Below are 13,887 nucleotides of genomic sequence, written 5' to 3'. Positions count from 1 at the left end.
GGCCACCACCGGACCGTGGTTAAAGTTTCGTGGGCCGCAGCTCATAAAGATTCATGCCGAGACCACCGAAATATAGATCTGTTTTCGGTGGCTTTGATTGTGCGCTGTAGCGGCTGTACAGAAAACTCGATTGCGCCGAAGATACTTCGGCGCATATTTTTACTTGTTTGCAGGTAGGAATAAATAATCTCTTTATTAGAAGGCTAATTACAATAATGGCTAGGGACTGTAGTTGTTTTTGTCCCCAAACTTTGAATTTTCAAAAATTCATGCCCCAATGAAGCTTTTAATTGTTATGAATATTCAATATTTTTAATATTTATTATTTGTTGATTTTGGTGAGTTCTGCTGTAAGGGGATTATCATTCCATCACGAATGGAAATTGTTATGATCGCTCTTTGTAAAGACGAATATTCAGTGTTCCTGGATTTAAAGAGTTTAAACTCACAAAAAAGCAAGTACAAAATGCTCCGAAGTTTCTTCGGCGCAACCGAGTTTTCTGTCCAGCCGCAACACCGTATAATCAAGGCCATCGAAAATAGATCTATCTTTCGGTGGTCTCGGTATAATGTTATGAGCAGCAACCCATGAAACTTTAACCATGCCCGTTGGTGGCCTAACCAATATCATTGCCAGAGGCACGAGTATGGCTAAATTTAACCTTAAATAAAATATAAACCACTGAGGCTTGAGGGCTGCAATTTGTTATGTTTGATGATTGGAGGGTGGACGATCAACATGTCAATTTGCAGCCCTCTAGCCTCAGTAGTTTTTAAGATCTGAGGGCGGACAGAAAAAGTGCGGACAGAAAAAAGTGCGGACGGACAGACAAAGCCGGCACAATAGTTTTCTTTTACAGAAAACTAACTACGTCATTTTTATCTTGGAGAGTTCAGATGACCTCAGTTCCGAACTCAGTCAAGGTGGGTGACAAGTCAAATTAATACAAACGAATCGATCTACATTTTTATTTGCACTAAATCGAAGTCGTGGTTACTCGTTCAATAAATTAATAAATAAAGGGACTAGAGATTGTTAAAGAAGAGCCTATTTAGATTCGTTGGAATCGGGAGCATAGTAACGAGGCCTTGGTGGAGCGTATCTCGGAGCCTCGAAGGATTCGCTGGACCCGGATTCCACGGAATCGGGGAACTGGGCCTCTCCTTCGTAGGTGACTTCGGCCACGTAGCCGTCGTCTCCGTCGACGTGGTAGGACACCTTCTGGAGGCGGCCGTCGGGGAGCTGGACGTAGTAGGATCCCTGAGTGTCGTCTCCGTCGCGGGATTCCTGGTGTCCGAATTCGTTGCTGGAAGAATCGTCGCTCACGGCCCAGTTGAAGCTGTACTTGGCTTCGCTGGATTCGAAGGATTCCTCGGAGCTGGATGAAGCCTGGAATGGGATTCCATATTGATAACGACCGATATTTTAACTGGTAATCTTTTACATGTCTTAGATTAGTTATTAGGTTTATAAAGACTATTATAGAAAAACCATAGGCCTATAAACTAACAGGCTTTGCTGGACTCAAAGGATTCCTAGGAGCCAGACGAAGCCTGGAATGTGGAGTCCATATTGATAACAACCGATATTTCAACTAGCAATCTTTTGGCATGTCTCAGGAAAGATACTATGTCTACAAAAACCATTTTAGGGTGGCCATAGTCCTAAAAACTGAGGGGCTTAGCTGGACTCAAAGGATTCTGAAAGGGATTCCACGGAACCAGATGAAGACTGGAATAAGGATTCCATAACATCATACGACATTTCATCTGATAATATTTTGCATGTCTCAGGTAAGTTACGAAGACTATAAAGACCATTTTAGAGTGGCCATGGGCCTAAAAAAGATTATAAAATAAAATAAAAAAAGCAAAATAGATTACTCACTCTAGGGGCGGAATAGGAATATCTTTCCCGGCTGTCGGCGGCAGCCAGGGCAGCCAGGCCCAGGAAGACGAAGATGACCTGAAATATTGGAAAGAACTTTGTATCATTCAAGTTATTTAATATATATTTTCATCTAGCAGTCATGAGAGAGAGAGAGAGAGAGAGAGAGAGAGAGAGAGAGAGAGGGAGTTTACTATCATAAACTACCTTCCCGGCAAGACGTTACCTTTGAGTTCATACTGGGGAGAGAGAGAGAGAGAGAGAGAGAGAGAGAGAGAGAGAGAGAGAGAGTCTCCGTAAACAAAAGTCACATCTGAATGCATACTGAAAGAGAGAGAGAGAGAGAGAGAGAGAGAGAGAGAGAGAGAGAGAGAGAGAGAGTTTACTATCACAAACTACCTTCCCAGCAAGACGTTACCTTTGAGTTCATACTGAGAGAGAGAGAGAGAAAGAGAGAGAGAGAGAGACTCCATAGACAACACGTTACCTTTGAATTCATACTGAGGTGTGTGTGAGACTCGCCTTAACTCTGAAACAATCCTGCCAAGCTACCCGTTATATATACCCAGTACCCTCAGGTAGGCGTGGTCAGTTCAGTGGAATTCATACCCAGCTTTTATTTTTTTTGTGAAACGTTCATTACCATAAACATTTTTACGCCTTTACGCATATTTTATCTTCACTTTTGCTTTTACTGGTTATTTCTTTTAAAAGGTGTTGCATATATAAGTGTAAAATAATCTAGATATGCGTAACGTATTAATATTTGATGAATTCAGCAATACAGTAATTGTGCATAAGCATTTTGAACACGTCGGTGAATTCACCTGCTATTCTGCGCATGCATTTCGTATGTGCATACATGGGTATACTTGCACTCACAAATACGTATACACACATATATATAATGTATATGTATATTTATATATATATTTATATGGATATATGTATATGTATATATATACACACAACACATATATATATATATATGCGTAAGGATAATGTAAATATTCGTAACTTCTACATTTCAATCAGAGTTAATTATAGAATTCCGTAATACTGAAGCCAAGTAGAATTACTCCCAATATCTATTTATTCATTATATCTATTCTGTCGAACCATTCAGAACACATGCGTGTAAAAAAAACAAAAAAAAAAACACACACACACACACACACACGCTAAATTACGCAAACACGCCACGTGAACCAGTCCTGCTATAAAAAAAACGTAAATAAAAACAAAACTCGGTGTGTGTAAGTGTGTGGGTGTGTATGTGTGTGTGCGTGGCTGTTTCCTTACAAGGAATAAGTCCGGGAGAGAAAGACTAGTTACTTTGGCCCAGGTCTTTGGAACCTCATTAAAATCAGGTCACGATGACGTCACGGCGTTGGTTCCAAACTCCTGGGTCTCTCAGCCTTGATGTTTCTAAGACCTCAGTAGGTTTTGTAAATATGAATATTGATGTTTATTTTTTTGTTTGAAAGCAGAAATTTGCTGTAAAATTTCAATTACTGTCATCGTATTACTGGTGAGATAGTTTTATTTACAGCAAAAATTGCCAGTCAAAAATGGGTTTGTATGTATGTTCATATACACACTTTTCAATTACTGTCTTTGTATTTTAGGAATATCATTTATTTTTTTCCAGCTAGAATTTTTTATTTTTATTCCATAGAAAGCTAGAAATACAATTTCATTTTTGAAATCTCAGCTTATTTTGTATTTCCCTCGTATTTATAGCCTGGGCTAGAAAAGTGTATCAGGCTTTATTCCCTAGAACAACAAAATATATAACTTCATTTCTGAAATCTCAGTTTCTTTTGTATTTCTGGCCTGGGCTAGAAAAGTGTATCAGATTGCTTGTCCAAAATGGTCATTGATCACAAGGGGAAAATGTTCACTAGCAAAAAGCGTTTCCATCTACACGCGGATCTAATCGCACTGGAATGGAACTTGTCAAAATCTGGTTCGTTGTCCACTTGTCTGCCGATCACATATTCGCTAGCTACAACCATGTTTTAACCTTTTACTTTACCGCCATTCCTTAGGCTTCCTTTCTTCAGTCTTGCTCTCCAACCTTTATTAACTATCATTTCTTATTACAACAGTGGAGGGTTTCTCCCAGATCCGCCTTCATCTCCTTGATTATCTGGATCTCTTTATCATACTGTTCAACCACTCCAGGTCCTTCTTTTCATTGCCTTAAGAGCTGAATGGCCGAAAGTGCGCAACCAGTGCTTGGCTGGACAGCCTAAGAATCTCATAAAATCTGTTTCAGGCGACGAGTCCGCATATCGTCACCCTCATAAACTAACTGCCTAAGTCATTTTTCATTGATTTTTGGATTTTTGCCCAAATCAACTCTCCAAAATGTGGCGCACCTACTGGTATACTTGCCTAAGTCACAAGTAGAAAGTAAGTGGAATAGATTTCCCAAAAAGCTTTTTGCCTAAGTCACTCAGTGACTTAGGCATTATTATCACTATGACTAAGTCATGATTGCGACTTGGGCAAAAAAATGTCTTAGGCAGTTAGTTTATGAGGGTGACGATATGTTTTCCACTTTTTTTTTTGTAATATTCATTGATTCATGTGTTTGATTTCATTGTTTAACTTGTGGCTTAGGTCTGAAAGAAGGCAATTTCATTATTGTATCGTGAATACCAAAGTCAGTGCCATATTCGAAAATTATTATTATTATTATTATTATTATTATTATTATTATTATTATTATTACTATTATTATTCAGAAGATGACACCTATCCAAATGGACCAAGCCCACAAGGGGCCATTGACTTGAAATTCAAGCTTCCAAATAATACAGTGATCATTTGAAATAAGTAACAGAAGGTAACAAGAAATACAGGAAGAGGAGATCAGTTATTAAAAAAGAGAAAATTAATTAGTAAATTAATAAAAAAACATTAAAATATAACTAAATGATTGAATTACAAGTTGAATTGTTTTAAGGTAGTGATGCACTGCGTCTTAGCTTTTGAGGTCTGAATTACACATCATCCTCTGGGAGGCTTCAAGACACGAATTTATACCCCTCTTATACATCACCCTGATTCCAGAAGGCGATTCAAGCTTTTTCAAAATACCCCAGTTCAAGATGGATGTTGGGTACCTGCCCCTTGTTGCGAAATGAAAAAAAGGTCATTCTCTCGCCCGCCAAGGTCATTCTATTCCCCCTTGACCTTCACGGCCGAATGGAAAGGAAGTGTTGAGTCATTCTCTCGACTGCGAGAAAGGAAGGAAGGAAGTTCGTTTTATTGCAGTTGGTAAAAGAAATGAAAGTCTGGTGAGCGAAATATTTTCAAAAATATTGGGAAAATGTGAGAATTGACTTTTTATTATATATATACAGTATATATATATATATATATATATATATATATATATATATATATATATATATATATATATATATATGTATGTGTATATACATTCACATATATGTATATGTATATAATACATATATATATACATATATATATATATTTGTATATATATATATATATATATATATATATATATATATATATATATATATATATATATATATATACATAATATATCTATTTATGGGACATACATGTATATGTATACATATCTATACTTACATTTACATCTATATATAATTAATTTGAAAAGGTAAAAAATTTTTAGTAATGAAAACAGACTTCAGTCTTAATTTTCCTACCAGAATAAAAAGACTAAGAAATCATTCAATAAAAACAAATACAATCAGAAGAAATAAAAGTAAACATCCAACACTATAAAACAGTAAAGAAAAAAACTAAAACTTGAACACTGTACTGGGCGTACAGCCGGTCGCTTTACGCCATAGCTGTTGCGACTCATAAAATGAATATTAAAAAAAAAGGGCTGGGAACCTGGACCTGACCTTGCCTGACCCCGCCTCTTTTCTGTGGGTGAGTGCGCGTGGTATATATTGACCAGTGACCCACAACAGAGCACAGAATTCTGGACAAGAAGAAGAATCTCAAAGCAAACACGATGCATTCGAAGGTAAGACTTAGTAATGGAAGGAAAGATTAGATTTTGTTGCTTACAGAATTGAAGGTTTAAGAGTGATTTGCCAATTTCAGAAAGAAACTCTTTATTTCTTTTTTTTTTTTATTTAAATCTTCTGCTGAAAACCCTTATGGACAAAGTTTACAGACTATATAATAAACCCAGGAGGACTCCAAAGGAAAAAATCAACCTGCAGAGAGAAAGACAAGTTAGAGTAGAAGGTGATAGATAGATAAATATCAGGGAATAGATAATAAAACCGATACACCTGAATTCAGGAGACGCCAGCAGCAGAAAGCAGGAATGAATTTGCGCCTTGCTTAGATATTTAGAGATTAGATTCCACAACTGCACTAGGCAAACTGTTGCACATTTTAGTTGTAGCCTAGATAAAATTCCTAGCAATGTGAGTAGTATTAAACCTGATACTAGAGAACAAGACTGCTTGCAGCAGCAGTCTGCCTAGAGTTGCGAGTAAAATCAGCTTGTTCAGGAAAATGTCTAAAAACAATAATGTCTTCTTTTGTGTTCCAGGTCATCTTTGTCTTCCTCGGTTTGGGTGCCCTAGCTGCTGCTGACAGCAGGGAAAGATATACCTACTCCGCCCCTAGAGTGAGTAATCTATTTAGCTTGTTTATGGCCACTCTAAAATTGCCTTTATAGACATAGTAACTTACCTAAGACATGCCAAGGATTACCAGTTGATATGTCGAATGATATTGATAAGGAATCCTATTCCAGGCTTCATCTGGCTCCGAGAAATCCTTCGAATCCAGCGAAGCCCGTTAGTTTATAGGTCTAGCCTTTCTATAATAGTCTTTATAGACATAGTAACTTACCTGAGACATGCCAAAGATTACCAGTTGATAATTCGAATGATATCAATATGGAATCCTATTCCAGGCTTCATCCAGCTCCGAGGAATCCTTCGAATCCAGCGAAGCCAAGTACAGCTTCAACTGGGCCGTGAGCGACGACTCCTCCAGCAACGAATTCGGACACCAGGAGTCCCGCGACGGAGACGACACTCAGGGTTCCTACTACGTCCAGCTCCCCGACGGACGTCTGCAGAAGGTGTCCTACCACGTCGACGGAGATGACGGCTACGTGGCTGAAGTCACCTACGAAGGAGAGGCCCAGTTCCCCGATTCCGTGGAATCCGGGTCCAGCGAATCCTTCGAGGCTCCGAGATACGCCCCACCGAGGCCTCGTTACTATGCTCCCGATTCCAACGAATCGAAGTAAAATGGGGTTTAGTCTAGTCTCGTCTATTTATGTAATTTATATGACCCAGATGCAATTTACTTTCTGTCAATAAAAGATATAAAAAGAAAATTTTGGTGTTTCTATTTGTATCATTAAGGTTATTTGACTTTTCTTAGTTTATGAATGTGACTGTAAAATCCTCCTTTTAATGAGATTACATTAAGTGAGAATATAGAAATTTTGTAAAACAAATATATAGATAAATTTTGGTAACTCTCAGCTTTCAATTCTTGGAATGTACCTAAAAAGGTAATTTTCAAAATCTCAGATGCTCATAAATTCTTGAGAATTATATACACGCAAAATTTTCCTTAAAAAAATAAAAGAATAAATCTTTTGTATGTAACTCACAGTGTCATGCTTCAGACGTAAATATGGATTTTTGTGCATATTAATGAGCAAGTATATACATGTTAAATATACATACGTAATGGTAACAGCTATTTGTCATTTGGTTAAAGCTATACTTGTCGTGTATAATGTATACATACACATTCATACAAAATAAATAAACATTTACCTAACCACGGTCATACATATACATGTATGTACGTATGATACGTACATGTTTATACAAACATGCTTGTGTGTGTGATTATACCGTGATACATTATATACTCACATACACACACAAACATGTTTGTGTGTGTGTGATTATACTGTGATACGTTGTACAGTATACTCACACACACACACAAGCATGTTTGTGCATGTATGCGATTATATGTATGTACTTGTATATGTATGAATGTATGTAAGTGTGGTTAGGTAAATGCTTGTTTATGTAAGCATGGATATAAAATGCATTGCATACAAGTACTGAAACTGTGTATATTTGTTCAAATGAGGTGATAATTAGTCAAGCAGAATGCAGGGAAATAAGACAATAAAAATAAAAAATAAATAAATAAAAGACGCTTTGACGTCTTCACTTACCGAGTGAGTCCCAAGAGAAAGTAAAAAGATTTAAAATCAGTTGTTGCTCAAGGATAATTTTCGATCTTTGTAAAGTGGGAAAATTGCAAAAGAGACTGAAAAAGATTGAAAATTATCGTTTTGATAAAGGGGCATATTTAAGTGAAACAGAGAACGGGAGAAAGATAATTGAAAGAGGGAAAATAAATATCATATAAAAAATTAACTACGTAAGTCTTTCTCACCTTTGGTATATATATATAAGATTGAGTCTTTTTTATTTTAACTTACCTGCAAATCAGAAAATCAAAGAGGCGCCATTCTGAATAAGCACCTGTATCGCACCCACTCACCCTGTTTACTTGTGGGGTCTCATTGTGACCCAATGCCGACCACAACAGATTCCCAAGGTACGTAGCAATTGGCCAATTAACGACAAACGTGATGAGATCGCCTACGCCCTCACAGATGGCCACACTGAGCTTCCCTGAGAGAGAGAGAGAGAGAGAGAGAGAGAGAGAGAGATGAGAAGGTCACTCTGGGGCACCGCCCTTCGGGCGAGGTTTATAAATAGAGGGTGGGCAGGTCAGTGGAGACTCACTACGCTGGACGACACAGAACTGAGAAGCAATACCATGAATTTCAAGGTATGCCCCACCCTCGAACGTTGCTTCAAAGTATGCCTCGTAAACATTGCCTGCGAAGGAACCTTGAATAATAATGCAATATTTTTTTCATGAATTCTCCTAGCTTTTGGTAAACAAGTATGTTTAAATGTAAATTATGAAAAATGCATTTTGGTATGAATGAAAACAATGGAGTCATGGGAAAATAGTCTTGATTATTGGAATGATCTAAATTGTTTAATTAAATTGATTGCAATAGATTTACTTATCTAGGCTCGGCTGCTTTTGCTTTTTTATATAAAAATGTTGAAATTTATACAGTATATATATATATATATATATATATATATATATATTAATTTAAGTGTATGTATATATACATAAATAATATATATATATATATATATATATATATATATATATATATATATATATATATATATATATATATATATATATATATATATATATATATATATGAGAGAGGGAGAGAGAGAGAGAGAGAGAGAGAGAGAGAGAGAGAGAGTGAGAGAGACCAAACTCTAAAGAAAAAGACTAGCTTAAATAATCTCTGCTCAAAAAATTGACTTAAAACATTGATAAACAAACAAACAAGGCTTCAAAATGTACCTAAATTTTCCACACTTTTCCAGGTGTGGTTGCCAGCTTTGTATATGCTCCTCAACCTTACGTCTGGCAGTGGGAGAGCCGCTGCCTTTTCTCTTTATGGGGTAAGACATTTTTCCCTTCATGGTGAAGTATAATACCTAAGAAAAACAAGAAAGTTCACAATGGATCTAAGTAATTTGTAGTTGATATTGGTTGAATAGAAAGTTACAGAGTAAAGGATATGTTATTTTTTGTTATTAATAAGTAAATATACGAAATTCAAGCTTGGTAAAAAATATATTTTGAAGTTTATAATAAGAATTGTCAGGCGATTAGAAATGAGTGTCTCAATTTGACCTGAGTTTCCCTTAAATGACCAGGTGAAAAAAGCGTCAATTTTAATCTGCTTCACAAATTTCCCCCCAAATTCCAGATAGATTTCGATCAACTGGCCAAAGATCATTCCTACGAGGCACCCCAGGACGGCTACAACTTCAAATTCGTCGTGAGGGCGGGAGAAAACAGTGAAAATATCGACCACAGCTTCCAGGAAGAAGGGAGAGAGGATGACGAATCAGAACAGGAGGAATCGTCACGACTGGACGGGCGTTTCCAAACGGTGCGATTTTACCTCGACGAGGAATCCTCGAGTTACGTGGCGGAGATCAGCTACGAAGAGGAGCCGTCCCAACCGCACGACCTCGGCCGGATTACTAATGACATCTCGGTCCTGTCTGGGGAGTTTAAATGAGTTTGTTGACGATGAATTTTATTTATTATTTTTATGATTAGTTACCTTTATTTATTGTTTTTATGGATGGATGCCTTTATTTATTATTTTTATGATTTATTCCCGTTGTTTTTGTTATAGATAATAAAGGTTATGATTGGATTTGGTTTGGTTTAAATAGACCTTTATAAAAGCGTCCCTGATTTTTCTACTCTTTTATGACTTGCGTAGATAAAAACAAGAAGAATTTGGAATTGGAAATTAAGAATATTATATAAAGTTAAAGCATTATGGCCTCTATTAAGTATATTTAACTATCCGTATATATACCTAGAATTGATATCATATTGACTTCTGATAAATAGAAATATATCTCTAAAATGGCTTCTCAAACATGAAATATTAAGAAGAAAAAAGTTAATATCTTTAATTAATTACTATTATGTCTTGAACTCTATATAAGGGTGTTATACTGCCTACAACAGAATGATAGAATCTTACACTACTTATAATAGACAAATAACTATTATAGTTAGAGAGCATCATAAATTATCTCTATCTGATTAAAAAGAATTTACTGCAGATGCTTCAGTCTAAAGCAAGTAAGAGAAAGTGAAAGAATTTTATATATATATATATATATATATATATATATATATATATATATATATATATATATATATATATATATGTCTGTGTGTGTGCTGTTGTGAGAACGTTTATCCATAGAAAACTAAGTATTTTGATTACAAGTAAATTCTCCAGATTATGAAAAAAAAAAATAATTTCCTAATGACACAAATAAATATGTCTATGTATACATATATTTGTCACTGGGCGAGTTTTCAACATAGCTTTTTCTGATCAATGTAGAATATTCTATAATTTTAGGTAAACTATAATTTACAGAGGTAAGGTCTTATCAATCTTTATAGTACATAATATACAAATTAGATTCATTTATAGTCCTCAAAATATCGACATATTTTGACAAGAAACGTAAGAAGATTAGGCCTAAACTTTTCTAGAGTTCCCTTACGACCTAATATGCAAGTTAGATTCATTTATAGTCCTCAAAATATCGACATATTGTGACAAGAAACGTATCAAGATTGGGCCTAAACCTTTCTAGAGTTTTCCTACCACCTAATTCATAAAATAAATATTAAAAAAACACACATGCTAAGTATTCCACTCTGAACAAGCCGTAACATTAGTTACGCCTTCGTAACGCCATTAAAACTCAGTAATCGATGGCGTTTCGTCACTGCTGGGCCAAGCCTTACCCAGTGAATGGTATTCCTTGGACTTTCCAAATAAGCCAAGCTTACCTTGTTGTTATACAGGCGCCCAGAGCAGCGGTTTGGCTCGACGCTTGCCACTGAACAATATAGAGCAGGACGTGTTCAATATTCCATGTCAGCAAACAAGTTTGTTTGTGTGTTTTTTTCAAGGACCCATACGATTGCCAAATTTACCTCCCTTCCCCCCAAGTGGCTCTGATGTATGGGTGTGCATTCTCTGGTGCCTTGGAGTAATGGTCCTGAATCGTGATATTTCTTTTATTGGAATTTCATATAAAAATATATCATTTCATATATAAGTTTGAATGAGTTTATATAAGAATATATCTTTTTATATAGAAATTGGAATGATTTTATGTAAAGATATATAATTTTATACAAAGATATATAATTTTATATAGAAATTGGAATGATTTTGTATAAAAATATATCTTTATATAGAAATTGGATGGATTTCACCTATAAGGGTATCATTTCATATAGTAATTGGAATTATTCTATACAAAAATATATTAATTTATATAGAAATTGGAATAATTTTATATATAAGTGTATCATTTCATATAGAAATTGGAATGATTTTATATAGGAATATATTATTTCATATAGAAATTGGAGTGATTTTTCATAAATATATATTATTTCGTATAAAAACTGAAATGATTTTAAATATAAAATATATCTTTTCGTATAGAGATCGGAATGATTTTATAACAAAACATATCATTTCAAAAAGAAACTGGGATGTTTTTATATTGAAAATATATCAAACCGACGTACATTAGTTTCTGGAATGACGAATCCATCGTGTTTTGAATTTATCAGAGACCCAGGAAATAAAAAAATTCCACACAAAGAATTAAACAAAGAAATCTCACAAAATATTTCACAAAATATCACAAAAAAATTCGCCAAAAATTTCACATAAAAAATTCACACAAACTTCCACAAAAATATAAAAAAAATCACAAAAAATCCACAAAAAAATTGACAAAAAATTCACAAAAATTCCACAAAAAATTACCCAAAAAATTTCACAAAAAATCTTAAAAAGTTACACAAACCGTATTGTGAAAACGCCCTATACACAAGTTTCCCATTCCTATCTCCTGTGCCTTGAAATCTGTGAAGGCTCCGTGGACGACCTCAAGGAACCGAAAGATAAAGGACCCAGAATCTCACGTTGGGAAATCCTCCTTCTTCGTAGTGGTCAGCAGAGGTGAGAATGACCTCAAGTGGGCGGCCTTGACTTCGTTCGAATGGGCAGGATGCTTGAGGTGGGCGTGCGTGAGAGAGAGAGAGAGAGAGAGAGAGAGAGAGAGAGAGAGAGAGAGAGAGAGAGAGAATATACAAAACTCTCCATGAGACTAAGATTATGTTATTTTATTATTTGCAACATTATTAAATAAAAGAAAAATATTAATATACATTAGCAAAAATAGAGAGAGAGAGAGAGAGAGAGAGAGAGAGAGAGAGAGAGAGAGAGAGAGAGAGAGAGAGAGAGAGAGAGAGAATATATAACTCTCCATGAACCTAAGGTTACATTATTTTATTAATTGTAACTTTATTAAATAACAGAAACATGTTAAGTACCCATTAGCAGCGAAGGAGAGAGAGAGAGAGAGAGAGAGAGAGAGAGAGAGAGAGAGAGAGAGAGAGAGAGAGAGTATACCTTTCCATTAGACATGGCCAGCAGAAAACACGTTTTTATATTATCATGGGTTTATGTATTTATATACATATATACATTATACATATATATATGTCTATATATATATATATATATATATATATATATATATATATATATATATATTTTGCATATATATATACACATATACATTACTGTACATTTCTACATTTCATACCTTTAATGAAAGAGATCTTATAACCGTTTCACCCATATGGAAGGCACAGAAGAAATATGCAGTATCTGATGTACGAGGAGTGAAGGGATTGTGTACTTACCAGTGGCTCAACTGGTAAGTACACAATGTATGGAGAAAAGGACTTCTCAAGCTTAGGTTTATGATTTCATTTTTATGTATTTATTCTAATATAGGGTCTGTGTTCATATTTTACTCTCTCTCTCTCTCTCTCTCAATGAAGACACAACTGAATAAGTAAATTATATTCTTCAAAATTAGTTTCTAACTTTGGTAAATATTGATTATATAATAATAAATATATAATGATAATTATATAATAAGTGATAATTATATAATATAATCCTAATTGTTAACTGTCAACCCTAATTATTCAAAGTTGATAATACACAGCAAACAGAACACTAACTTATGCTTTTTGTTATTGTTAAAAGATCCACATTATAAATGTTATATATATTTGCAATTATAACAATAACGGATATTATAATTACAAATATATGTATGCATATACAATTGTGGACATTTTAACCTTTGAGAGTTGACTCTATGGAGTGTCTGGGCTTGTAAATTATTCCCTATATGTGTCTTATGTCTATATTTCGTATTTTAGGTATT

At 34.9% G+C, this 13,887-nt stretch overlaps 3 protein-coding genes across 4 annotated transcripts; 2 read left to right on the top strand and 1 right to left on the bottom strand.

Moving 5' to 3' along the window:
- Positions 1-955: 955 nt before the first annotated feature.
- Positions 956-2,439, bottom strand: LOC136831631 (pro-resilin-like). The gene is made up of 3 exons (XM_067092263.1): positions 2,376-2,439; positions 1,889-1,966; positions 956-1,390 (listed from the first exon to the last, which is right to left on the bottom strand). Exons 1-3 carry the CDS (start codon positions 2,385-2,387, stop codon positions 1,049-1,051), a joined length of 432 nt encoding a protein of 143 aa, XP_066948364.1. The 5' UTR covers positions 2,388-2,439; the 3' UTR covers positions 956-1,048.
- A 3,429-nt stretch (positions 2,440-5,868) lies between these two features.
- LOC136831630 (pro-resilin-like) lies at positions 5,869-7,269 on the top strand. Of its 2 annotated transcripts, XM_067092262.1 has the most exons (3): positions 5,869-5,927; positions 6,468-6,545; positions 6,837-7,269. In XM_067092262.1, exons 1-3 carry the CDS (start codon positions 5,916-5,918, stop codon positions 7,176-7,178), a joined length of 432 nt encoding a protein of 143 aa, XP_066948363.1. In that variant the 5' UTR covers positions 5,869-5,915; the 3' UTR covers positions 7,179-7,269. The 2 variants fall into 2 exon arrangements, with proteins under 2 accessions (XP_066948363.1, XP_066948362.1); XM_067092261.1 differs by lacking the exon at positions 5,869-5,927 and having other exon boundaries at positions 6,447-6,545.
- Positions 7,270-9,392: 2,123 nt separating this feature from the next.
- On the top strand, positions 9,393-10,308 carry LOC136831806 (uncharacterized). Its single transcript, XM_067092428.1, has 2 exons — positions 9,393-9,471; positions 9,783-10,308. The coding sequence occupies exons 1-2, from the start codon at positions 9,415-9,417 to the stop codon at positions 10,098-10,100; spliced, it is 375 nt and encodes a 124-aa protein (XP_066948529.1). The 5' UTR covers positions 9,393-9,414; the 3' UTR covers positions 10,101-10,308.
- Positions 10,309-13,887: the final 3,579 nt, after the last annotated feature.

Source organism: Macrobrachium rosenbergii, chromosome 48, assembly GCF_040412425.1.
Source record: "Macrobrachium rosenbergii isolate ZJJX-2024 chromosome 48, ASM4041242v1, whole genome shotgun sequence".
Taxonomy (NCBI): Eukaryota; Metazoa; Arthropoda; class Malacostraca; order Decapoda; family Palaemonidae; genus Macrobrachium; species Macrobrachium rosenbergii.
This window is presented reverse-complemented; position numbering and strand designations above follow the sequence as displayed.

Coding starts and splice junctions, on each gene's coding strand:
- LOC136831631 (XM_067092263.1), bottom strand. Junction 1,391..1,888: donor ATTCCTATTCCGCCCCTAGA/GTGAGTAATCTA, acceptor ATCCCATTCCAG/GCTTCATCCAGCTCCGAGGA.
- LOC136831630 (XM_067092261.1), top strand. CDS start 6,447: ATGTCTTCTTTTGTGTTCCAGGTCATCTTTGTCTTCCTCGGTTTGGGT. Junction 6,546..6,836: donor ATACCTACTCCGCCCCTAGA/GTGAGTAATCTA, acceptor ATCCTATTCCAG/GCTTCATCCAGCTCCGAGGA.
- LOC136831806 (XM_067092428.1), top strand. CDS start 9,415: ATGCTCCTCAACCTTACGTCTGGCAGTGGGAGAGCCGCTGCCTTTTCT. Junction 9,472..9,782: donor CTGCCTTTTCTCTTTATGGG/GTAAGACATTTT, acceptor CCCAAATTCCAG/ATAGATTTCGATCAACTGGC.